Raw genomic sequence first — 12,659 nt, forward strand, 5'->3', positions numbered from 1 at the left:
CCTAGAATTAACTAGTTGCACATCCGTGAGCATCTTAGGCCAATAGAAGTGTTCTTGTAACATACTCAAGGTCTTTGTAATGCCAAAGTGACCAGCAATTCCTCCCCCATGAGCTTCTCTAACAACTATCTCTCTAATAGAACACTTAGGAAGACAAAGTCGATTTCCTTTGAAAAGAAAACCATCTTGCAGCAAATAAGAACCCACGGCTCCTTTAGAACACTCTTCAATCAATGTAGCAAAATCATCATCACTTTTATAGTATTCTTTGATCAATTCAAAACCAAGTAGCTTGCTATTTAGAATTCCAATCAAAGTGTATCTTCTAGATAATGCATCAGCCACAACATTCGATTTCCCTTCTTTGTACTTTGAAGAAAAATTAAATGATTGTAAAAATTCAACCCACGTAGCGTGTCTAGGATTGAGCTTTTGTTGTCCATGTATGTACTTTAATGCTTCATGATCAGAATGCAACACAAAGTGATTAGGTCGGAGATAATGACTCCAATGATCTAAAGCTCTAACAATGGCATAGAACTCTTTATCATAAGTAGAATAGTTCAATCGAGCTCCTCCCAATTTCTCACTGAAATATGCAATAGGCCTCTTCTTTTGGAGTAAAACTGCTCCAATTCCAACTCCACTAGCATCGGTTTCAACTTCAAAAGGACTTGAGAAATCTGGTAACGCAAGTATAGGTGCTTCACATAACTTCTTTTTAACCAACTCAAACGCACTTTGAGCTTCTTTAGTCCATTCGAATTTACCCTTGTCCTTCTTCAAACATTCGGTCATAGGCGCCACAATACTTGAGAAATTCTTGACAAATCTTCTATAGAACGAAGCTAGACCATGAAAAGACCTTACTTCACTCATATTAGTAGGAATAGGCCAAGTTTTAATAGCCTCTACTTTCGAATGATCAACTGAAACTCCATCTTTTGATACAACATAACCAAGAAAAGTAACACTAGGCACTAAGAAGTAGCATTTTTCAAGCTTAGCATAGAGTTTCTTCTCTCTTAACACTTCAAACACACTTGTTAGATGATTTAGATGATCATGCAAATTTTTAGAGTATATCAGAATATCATCTAAATAAACAACAACAAACTTGCCAAGGAAAGGTTTAAGTACCTCATGCATCAACCTCATGAAAGTGCTAGGTGCATTAGTGAGTCCAAACGGCATCACCAACCATTCATACAACCCTAACTTAGTCTTGAATGCTGTCATCCACTAATCTCCTTCTCTCATTCGAATTTGAAGATAACCACTCATAAGATCAATCTTAGAAAACAACTTTGAACCATGTAGTTCATCAAGTAGATCATCTAACCTTGGAATAGGAAATCGGTATTTGATAGTGATGTTATTCACACTCCTACTATCAATACACATGCGCCAACTCCCATCTTTCTTTGGGACAAGTAAAGTAGGCACAGCACAAGGGCTCATACTTTCCCTCACGTATCCTCTAGTCATAAGCTCTTCAATTTGCCTTTGCATCTCCTTTGTTTCTTCCGGATTACTTCTATAGGCTGCCTTATTAGGTAATGGTGCTCCCGGAATCAAGTCAATTTGATGCTCTATCCCACGAATAGGAGGTAGTCCCGAAGGTAATTCCTTAGGAAAGACATCCTTGAATTCTTCTAAAACAGATTCCAATTCATACGGCCTCTTTGCTTGTTTATCTTGATCAATTCGAATCTCATTAGAAACAAGTATATATACCACATTGTTGCTGCAAATCTCTTTTTCTAATTCCCTCTCACTAATCAAATAAGAACTCTTCGAATTAGAGGTAACATTAGAAGACTTGTTGCATATCAAAGGTTTTAAAGCAACCGGTCTTTCTTTTTCTCCTTTTCTCACAACATACACATTAGTCCTTCCATCAAACTTCACAAATCTATCATATTGCCAAGGACGGCCTAATAGTATATGACAAGCATCCATAGGACAAACATCACAAAAACTTTATCATGAAATTTACCAATTGAAAAGGAGATTAAGGCTTGTTTAGTTACCTTAACATCACTCGAATTATTAAGCCAATGAAGCTTATAAGGGCTTGGATGTTCAGTAGTTGGCCACTTCAATTTGTCTACCAAAGTAGTAGATACCACATTAGTGCAACTCCCCGTGTCTATGATCATGTCACACAACCTATCTTCTACCTTGCACCTTGTAAGAAAGATTTTCTCCCTTTGATTGTTTTCCATAGGTACGGTTTTAGAGTGTAGCGCCCTTCTTAGAACCAAACTTTGACCATGAGTCTCGGGATCAATTTCGTCAATATGCCCCTCTTCTTCTTCAAAGTTTTCCTCTTCGTTCTTTTCTTCATAGTCACTACCCTGCTCACACTTAGCTTGTTCTTGTTCCCACTCTTGAGCAGTCATTACTCTTTTTGATGGACAATTAGTTGCAATGTGACCAACACTACCACACTTGAAGCACTTCCTATCTTCAACAAGCTTTTTAGGAGCTTCAAATTTTGATTTAGTCTCCTTGTAGTTCGAACTAGAACCACTTTTCTCCAAGCTGTTCTTCTCAAAAGGTTTAGTGAAACCTTTTACAAAGGGCTTAGTGTACGTCCCTTTCTTCCCCTTTATCTGTTTTTCAACTTTCAAAGCTACCTTACAAACATCCTCAAAGGACCAATATTGTTGCAATTTAACTTTTTCAGCAATATTATCATTCAACCCCGAAATAAATCTAGCAATCTTATGCTCAACAATCTCTTCTAAGCCACATAGCATGCATAACTTTTCAAATTCACCAATATAATTCTCAACAGTCATAGAATTTTGTTTAAAAAGTTGTATCTTAAGATAAACATCTTGAATATAATCACTAGGTACGAACCTTTTTTTCATGTGCTTCTTGAGTTGTTCCCAAGTTGAGATTCTTGCACGCCCCTCCTTATGCCTCTTCTTCTTTAGATTATCATACCAAAGACTAGCATAACCGGTCAGTTTTAATTCAGCCAATTTGCATCTTTTCCTTTCATCATACTCCTTGTAATCAAAGAGTGTCTCGGCCCTTCTAATCCACTCAAAGCATTTTTCAGGTTCATTCATACTCCCATTGAATTCGGGAAGATCTAATCTAAGGTTCCTATCATCATCCTTTGGTCGATCTCTTCTCCTAGGCCTTGGTGATTCATCACTTGAGGAATAATTATTTCGTGGCCTCCTTGGGTTCCTCCTTGGTTGTTCTTCCTCACTTGAACCAGAATTAGGGTTAGAATTCCCTTTCCTTGAAGAATCTCCAGCAAGAGTATCAAGCCTTTTTAATATCTCATCCATCCTTGCTGCCAACTCGTCAATTCGCCTATCTCTTCTAAGATTTTGAGCCTGTTCTAAGGTTAATCCCCTTGGAACTTGTGGAACCTCCTCGTCACTCATGATTCCTACACAAACCAAGTCAGTTTATGCAAAAATCTTGATTAAAAGATCGAATCTTGAAGGAAAACTAGGCAACACAAAAACCGGACTCCCAACCGCAAATCAGTGCACAAACACCAAAAGTTTGAGGCTGTGTAGAACGCGTTACTCAACTAAAAATTATGAAATTTTATATGGTGATAGCTGGACGTTTGTAGAGTTTAATGCAAAAAGAATCACGTAAAAATTCCCAGTCAATTGTTCCCAGTTTAATTTTTGCCGAAGTTGCGCAAACCTGCTCTGATACCAAAGATGATGTGAATTATTGATCCGAAAATCAACAAAACACAAGGGATATGTTTAAGTCTAATTCTATACAGGAAATCCACCAAGAATTAAACAAAAACTAAGATTAATCAATTAAGAATCCACCTAATTAATCAATCCAAACGAATGTTTTAACTAAAACAAGCAAAACAGCAATTGATCGCAATCAACCAAAACTCAAGTATGCAACTTAAGAAATAAATCTGAATATTAATCTATGTATATAATTCGTGTGTTTTACAGCCCTATTTATAGACTTAGTTTACCTAGGTAGATTAGGACAAGTTCCTAATTCAATCCTAATTAAACTAGAATTCTAACTTGCTTGAAGAGCAAGCACCTTGGAGCACAAGCATACGCCAATCTCCTTGGAGAACAAGCACACGCCTAAACTGATTTATTTTGCTAACTAACTGATTTTAAAAGCAACTAAATAAAGATTAAAGTTCCTAATGCTTGAACCAAGAAAAACCCTTTCAAGTGAAAGGTAAAAACTTGTAAGCAAAATCTAAGTAAAGAAAATTCAAGAAAGTTCAAGAAAGTGAACTAGACTCCAAGAAAAACCACTAAGCAAACCGTGGCTTTGCTTTGATATCCAAGAAAGTGTCCATGCAATGCTTGGCTTGAATCAATGTTTAGGGACAAGCTATCTTGATGCATGATAAGCAAATCTTCGAAGTTCTCCATGCTTAGACTTGCATCACGAGCAGAGGTCGGTAGCTTGAATGTAGCTTTCCGCCTCCCTCAGGGCCGCCTATAAGGTGAAAGCCCCTTTTCTGACTAGGTCAAACTTAAAGGTCGACCCGTCTCTCAGACCCTTGAAAAAGTCTGTAAAAGCTACCTCATCAGACAGTCCCTTAATCTGAATTCTGATCAGATTGAACCGCCTGACATATGAGCGCAACCCTTCTCTCTGTCCCTGCTTAACAGTGCTCAAATCAAGGCTTGTTTTCTTAGCAGGGATGTTCATTGAGAAGTTGGAAGCAAACAGGAAGGCGAGCTTCCTGAAACTATCGGTGGACCCGGCTGGCAAATTACCAAACCATTGTTGGGCAATGCCCTTCAATGTAGCCGGGAAGCACCGACACCAAGTGACATCATCCAACCCCTGCAGATACATGAGGTTGGTGTAAGCCATGAGGTGGTCTTCCGGATTGGTGGTAACATCATAGGTACCAACCAATACATTCTTAACCTTGGCCGGCTGGGCCGCCTCGATTATCTCCCGGGTGAACGCAGAAGGCTGTTCACCCAGGCGCAGCAGACAAAGCTGCCAGTCCAATGGCTGGACATTTGGATATGCCGCCTGACCTCCAAAGAGGGCTGGCTGCATGAAATGAGGAGGATACTGTCCGTAAGCCTGAGTAGGCACATACGGCACAGCTCCAATCATGTGGGCCAGAATGGACGGTATTACCGCCTCTCTGGCTCTAATGCAAGAAGGGTGCACTCCCTGCAGAAATGTTGTTGAAGCTGTCTGGAAAGTTCGACGTTGAAGCCGACTCAGACAGCGATTGGTTTCTCTTCCGGTTGATGATCTCCCGGGCATCGAGAATTGATTTTTTGCTTCCCACCGGCTGCTAAGTCCGGCGGGTGTTGTTGTTGTTCCTCTTAGGAAGGAGAATTTTTGACCAATCAATGGTCCCGGCTGCCTTATCCTTTGGATGAGGAGTGGGCTGCCGGTTTTTGACTGAATTCCCCTTCTCTGGAGGAGTCTTCTTCGCCGACTGACCTTTACTTGGGCCAGCTCGGCTTTGGGTGATCAGCTCTTTAATTTCACCCTTGAAACTTGTCATGAATCTCATGAGTTCGTCTCGGGTGACAGGGGCAAATCATGCGGCCGTTTGGGTTTCCCCTTCCGGCTGCCCAAAGGGTCGGCTTGTACCCGCCTGGGAGGCACCCCGCTCTAGAGTGTCTCTGGGCCGGATGCGCTTGATTCTAAAGAGCCGTCTTCGGCTGTAAAGGTTTCGACTTGAGGATCTTCATCCTCATGGTCTGTAAAGACTTCTGGGTCTTCACCCAGACGGTTAGGGGGTGGTACAGACTCTTGAACCATCTTCGAGGTACTCTCCCCACAGAAGGCGCCAAATGTTTTGGGTGTTTTTGTCCCTCGGGAGAGTTACAACACGAAGTCTGATCCGACTAGGCTGTACCTGCAAAATAACGGAGACTCCGACTTGTTGGAGCTCCGCCTCCGACGGTCAAGTTAGTAACTTGAAAAGGAATAAAGAGGACGGAAATTTAGGTGGGTATCTGCTCGGATTCCAAGCTCAGGTAATAAATGGTAAAACGTGCCCTCAAAAAGAGGGACATTTTCCTATTTATAGGGTCTTTGAGATTTGTGCCCCTGATTAGGTCACTGAACCCTAATCATTGATGGGCTGCGCCGTTTTACGGCTTTCTCGGGATTTGGGCCTGAAGGCCGCCTTTTTTCCCTTAACTTCTGGAGTGACACGTGTCAAATAGGGATTGGTCCACTTTGGGCCATCCTGAGGCTGACACGTGTCATCCTCTGATTGGACCACGTGGCGGGGTAAAATTACCCTAAACAAAGTCAAACCCTCCTATTTATAGAAAGGGGAAACCCTAATTTTTCCCCCCAAAAGCAATTTGAAAATCCACCCAGTCATATGAAGACACCTGTCACAGGTGCCACGTGCAATGCACGTGACCCCTGTGAGGGGCAAATGATTTGGGTATTTTTACCCGGCTAGGTGGCCCAATCAGAAAACGGCACGTGTCCTCAGTATGGTGCCATTTGGACCTATGAGATGATGACACGTGGAGGGTAGACATTCCTCTGCCCTAAACAGACTGATGATCCAGCATGGACCAATCAAGGGGGGACGCGTGTCACCCAAAAAGATGCCCAAAGGCCTTTTGGGCTTAGTGACACGTGTCATTCAGGCATTGCCTCTGTAATGGCGGCCTTCAAGGGCCCAAACCTTGAGGCGCCGTTTTGCGGCGTGACCTAATCCCTAGGTCACCAGATCCTAGGGAGGGCACATCTTCCAAAAAGACCCTATAAATAGGGACATTCTTACATTTATGACAAGAGAGCATATACACGCAACACGAGACAATACGTCACTTACTACAGAACTGTCATATTCAAAAAACAGACAACACTTGACCTGAGCTTGGAATCCGAGCAGATAACTTTACTTCCGCACGTTTTTTACCGAACGCTTACTAACTTAATCTTCGGAGGCGGACCACCGACCATCCGGCGGTCCGTTTGCTTTGCAGGTACAGGCGTCCTTTGCTGAATCCAGTCTCAGTGTTGTAACTCTCCCAAGGGACAAAAACCCCCGAAACATTAGTACTTGAATATGAGCAGGGGAAAGTGCGGAAAAATAAAGTGAGATATTCTCGGATTTCGAGATCAGGTGTTTCTCTTATGTGAGAGAATTTGAGAGAATGTGAGAGAAGGTAGGGTATGCATTCAACGAAGCTAATTATATAAAATGAAAGCCAAACACATTTAAACAATGCTTTATGAATCAAATGAAAGTCAAACACATTTAAACAAAGCTTTTTGAATCGAATGAAATTCAAATGCATTCAACGAAGCTAATTGAATCAAATGAAAGTCAAACACATTCAAACAAAGCTTTTTGAATCAAATGAAAATCAAAGACATTCAAACAAAGCTTTTTTAATCGAATGAAAGACAAATGCATTCAACGAAACTAATTGAATCAAATAAAAGTAAAAACAATTAAAACAAAGCTTTTAAATCAAATAAAAGTCAAACACATTCAAACAAAGATTTTTGAATTGAATGAATGTCAAACGCATTCAACGAAGCTAATTGAATCAAATGAAAGTCAAACACATTCAAACAAATCTTTTTGAATCAAAAGAAAGTCAAACACATTCCAACAATGTTTTTTAAACCGAACGAAAGTCAATGTATTCAATGAAGCTAAATGAATCAAATGAAATTCAAACACATTCAAACAAAGCTTTTTGAATCAAATGAAAGTCAAACACATTCAAACAAAGCTTTTTGAATCAAATGAAAGTCAAACACAACCAAACAAAGCTTTTTGAATCAAATGAAAGTCAAACACATTAAAAAAAAGTGTTGTAGCCAAGCCTAACAACTTGGTTATGGACGTTTCTTTAGTTCAAGACGTAGCATCATGCATTGGTGCTATGCGTTCTATCCATGTGCAGCAAGATATTCAATCCTTTGAGTTTCTTGTTGTTCTTATTAACTAGTTCATTCTAGTTCATTTTATGCTTTGAATAAATTGTAAACTTTAGTCTTATTTTAAGTTTGCAAATTAGTTTCATTTTCTTTAGTTTTCTTTAGCTTGTTAAAGTTCGAAAATATAGTGTCACATTCACATGAAGTACAAGTACAAGATACAACAAGAAGGCAGCCGTTTAGCTTGGGAAAAACATAGAATCCGAAAATTCCTCTTTGGAGGAGTTTCAAAGGCTTTAACTTGAGTGTTACAATCAGTTTCAATGAGGAGTTGCAAGCTATCAATTGAGCCTTCAAGTGGGCGTCATTTCAGTCAGCATTTGAGCATCAAAAGGCGTCCAAATACACTCTTGTCTACATACATTCAAGCTTGATCCAAGGCTTGAATCAAGGAGGAGTTACACTTCTTTTTGCTGTTTGAATTGGGCGTGAATTAAGGGGCTGTTTTGCTTCTTACTTGCTGCTTGGTTGAGGCGTGATTCTAGGGAAGGTTATGCTCTTACTTGCTGCCTTATTGGACGTGATTCTAGGGGAGTTACACTCCTTTATTTCAGATTTGATGAGGCTTAATTGAGGAGGTTATGGCCGCCACTTTTTAAGCTTATGTATCTAGTTAAACAAAGCTTCCTTTAATTGATGTATCTAGACACTAAAGCTGACTTTGATGCTTAGTTTAGGCGTGTACAAGTGAGCTGAAAAGTCACTTGATTTAGCTTGTATTAAGGATGCTTGTTTACTATAAATAGCAAGCAAATGTGAATGAGAAAATCAGATTATTCAAACATAAAAAAACTTGTCTTACATTCGTGTTGTAGCCAAGCCTAACAACTTGGTTATGGACATTTCTTTGGTTCAAGACGTAGCATCATGTATTGGTGCTATGCATTCTATCCATGGGCAGCAAGATATTCCCTTGAATTTCTTGTTGTTCTTATTAACTAGTTTATTCTAGTTCTTTTTATGCTTTGAATAAATTGTAAACTTTAGTCATTTTAAGTTTGCAAATTAGTTATATTTTTCTTAGTTCTTTTTAGCTGATTTTAGTTCAAAAAATATTGTCACATTCACACAAAAGTACAAGTGCAAAAGATACATCAAAATGGCAGCCATTTAAGCTTGGAATCCGAAATTCTTTTACAAGGAATTTCAAAGCTTTGACTTGGGAGTTACAATCAGTTTTCAAAGAGGAATTACAAGCCATTACAAGCCTTAACTTCAGCCTTCAAGTGGCCGTTGATATCAGTCAACATTGGAGCATCTTAAGCCTTAATTTCAGCCTTCAATTGGCTGTTTAATTCAGTCAGCTTTTGGAGCACCTAAAGGACGTCCAAGTACACCCTTGTCCACATACATTCAAGCTTATTTCAAGGCTTGAACCAAGGAAGAGTTACACTTCTTTGCTGTTTGAATTTGGGCGTGAATATTGGAGGAAATACATCTCCAACTTGCTGCTTGGATGGGCGTGAATTAAGGGGAGTTACACTCTCTTAATTCTGATTTTATTTCAGCCTTAATTTGGAGGTTATAAGCCACCATTTTCTCTTTGATGTATCTAGTTAAATAAGGCTTCTTTTATTAATGTATCTAGACAACAAAAAGCTGATTTGTACTTAGCTTTAGCTTAGGCGTGTAACAAGTGAGCTAAACAGCCACTTAAATTAGCTTGTACTTAAGGATGCTTGTTTACTATAAATAGCAAGCAAATGTGAATGAAAAAATCAGATTATTCGAACAAACAAACTTTGTGTTTTACACTCGTTTCTTGGATTAGAAACAAACCAGAAATTCTTGGATTTGGAATTTCTATTCCTTTGCTTAGTTAACTAGCTTAGACTACTAGTTGGCTTGTGATCTTAGGAACCCATTTCGTTTCTTAGTGGTGTGACTGTAGCTAAGAAGCTATTTGGTTCATTAGTCTTACTTATCTTGGTTCATCCCTTGTATATTTCGGGTTGATACTCCAAATATACAACATTTGGCGCTAGAAGGAGGGGGATCTAGCAAAACAAATACCCAAACACATACCCCAAACACATACCCAAACACATACCTCAAACACAAACCATGTCCGACATCCCACCCCCTAATTGGCAAGAATATGTCAATAAGGTTGCACAAGAGAAAGAAGATATGGAGCAACGAATGCAATATTTGCAAGATCAGTTAAAAGATCTTTCTACTAAGTTGCGCCATCAAAAAGAGGGCTCACCCAATCATTGTGATGAAGAATTGAGTGAATCTAATTTCAATCACAATGATAGACCTTCTCATGAAAGAGAACGGTCACGGCCTAATAATGACATAAAAGCAGACATTCCTGAATATGATGGCAAACTCGATGTTGATGAGTTTGTAGAATGGTTAAGAACGGTGGAGAGAGTGTTTGACTATAAGCAAACACCGGAAGAGAAAAAGGTGAAAATTGTGGCCTTGAAGCTACGAAAATATGCCTCAACTTGGTGGGCTAGTGTGTGCGCCAAGAGGGAAAGGCAAGACAAAGAAAAAGTGAGATCATGGGTTAAGATGAAGAAATTGTTGAAACAAAAGTTTCTTCCCACATACTATGTGCAAGAAAACTTTTCAAAATTCCATAACCTTAAGCAAGGTACGAAATCAGTAGAGGAATATGCTAGGGAGTTTGAAGGATTTGTTATGAAGTGTGGAGTAGAGGAAGATGAGCCTCAAACTTTGGTTCGGTTCCTAGGTGGACTTGACCCAAAAATAGCCAATGTGGCCGAACTACACCCTTACACCACCCTTGAAGAGCTCATTATCTTAGCACCTAAGATTGAGCAGCAACAAAAAGCAAGAGGCAAAAGTGAATCATCACGTTTTGCATCTCAAACTTATGAGGAAAATGAAAACTATCCCTCATCCTAAACCATATAAAATTCAATGGTTAAGTCATAGTAAAGGGATTCATGTCACACAACAAGTCTTGTTATCATTTAGCATTGGTAAAACTTATGAGGAAGAATTATGGTGTGATGTTGTGCCTATGGATGCATGTCATGTTTTACTTGGTAGACCTTGGTTATTTGATAGGCGTGTGATGCATGATGGTTACAAAAACACCTACTCCTTTTCTAAGGATGGAAAGAAAATTGTCCTTACCCCTTTAATCCTCAAAAATGATCACCCCATATCCACGCCTCCCACTTCCCTCACCACTCTCATAAAATCTGAATTCCATGAATATAGAGTTCACAAACACTTCATTTTGAGCCAACTTGATACCCCCTCTCAACCGTCCAAAGAAGAAAACCACCCACTCCTCACCTCTCTTCTCAAAACCTATTCCCATGTTTTCCCCAAAGATATCCCTCACGGATTACCCCCAAAGCGTGACATCCAACACAAGATTGATCTTGTACCCGGATCCATGCTCCCAAACAAACCAGCCTATAGAACCAATCCCAAAGAAACCGAGGAAATTAGAAGACAAGTGGAGGAATTGTTATCAAAGGGTCTTATTCGTAAGTCTCTTAGTCCATGTGCTTGTCCTACTTTGATTGTACCTAAGAAAAATGGAGAATGGAGAATGTGTGTTGATAGTAGGTCAATCAATAAAATCACTATCAAGTACCGGTTTCCTATTCCAAGGTTGAATGATTTACTTGATGATTTGCATGGTTCTAAAGTGTTCTCTAAAATTGATTTGAGAAGTGGCTATCATCAAATTCGAATTTTCGAAGGAGATGAATGGAAGACCGCTTTCAAGACAAAGGAGGGCCTCTATGAGTGGCTTGTGATGCCATTTGGTTTGTCTAATGCACCATCTACATTTATGCGCCTTATGAATCAGGTTATGCAACCTTTCATGGGTAAATTTGTTGTAGTCTATTTTGATGATATTTTGGTGTATAGTAGGGAAGAAGAAGAGCATGCTATGCATTTGCAACAGGTTTTTGAAGCCCTTGCTCGTGAGCAACTATATGGTAACTTAGAGAAGTGTCATTTTTTCACTTCCCAAGTTATTTTTCTTGGTTTCAAAGTTTCCTCTCAAGGCATAGAAGTTGATGAAAAGAAAGTTGCTGCAATTCGTGAGTGGCCCACGCCACAAACAATTCAACAAGTTCGTAGTTTTCATGGACTTGCTTCTTTCTATAGGAGATTTGTGCGAAATTTTAGTACTCTCATGGCACCTATCACCGAGCTAACTAAAAATCAGAAGTTAGTTTGGAATGATAAGGCTCAAAAGGCCTTTGATGAGGTAAAACATCAACTTACTAGTGCACCTATTCTTTCTTTACCTAACTTTGATGAAGTTTTTGAAGTAGAATGTGATGCTAGTGGAGTTGGTATTGGTGCTGTTTTGTCACAAGTTGGGCGTCCCCTTGCCTACTTTAGTGAAAAACTCAATGAAGCACAACGGAAGTATAGCACCTATGATAAGGAGTTCTTTGCTCTTGTTCGTGCTTTGGACCATTGGAGACATTACCTCATTTCCAAGGAGTTCATCCTTCATTCAGATCATGAAGCTCTCAAATATCTTCAAAGCCAACAAAAACTCCAACCACGCCATGCCAAATGGGTGGAGTATTTGCAAGCTTTTCATTATGTGATCAAGCATAGGAGAGGCGCCATGAACAAAGGAGCTGATGCACTTTCAAGGAGATACACACTCTTGAATTCTTTCAAGGCAAAAGTGATTAGTGTTGAAGATGTGAAAGCAAGTTACAAAAATGATCATGACTTTGGTGATTTATTTCTAAAATGTTCTA

General features: G+C 39.5%; 1 protein-coding gene across 1 annotated transcript in view; it reads right to left on the minus strand.

The window, feature by feature from the left end:
- The window catches only part of LOC145625030 (uncharacterized), a 55,011-nt gene that overhangs the window by 14,821 nt on the left and 27,531 nt on the right, over window positions 1–12,659 (minus strand). Inside the window, exon 3 of the mRNA XM_081678112.1 lies at window positions 93–1,031. Within this exon, the coding sequence (XP_081534238.1) occupies window positions 93–1,031 (939 nt within the window). The remainder of the gene's footprint in view (window positions 1–92; window positions 1,032–12,659) is intronic.

This window comes from Chenopodium album, chromosome 3 (genome assembly GCF_948465745.1).
Source record: "Chenopodium album chromosome 3, dcCheAlbu1.1, whole genome shotgun sequence".
Lineage (NCBI taxonomy): Eukaryota > Viridiplantae > Streptophyta > Magnoliopsida > Caryophyllales > Amaranthaceae > Chenopodium > Chenopodium album.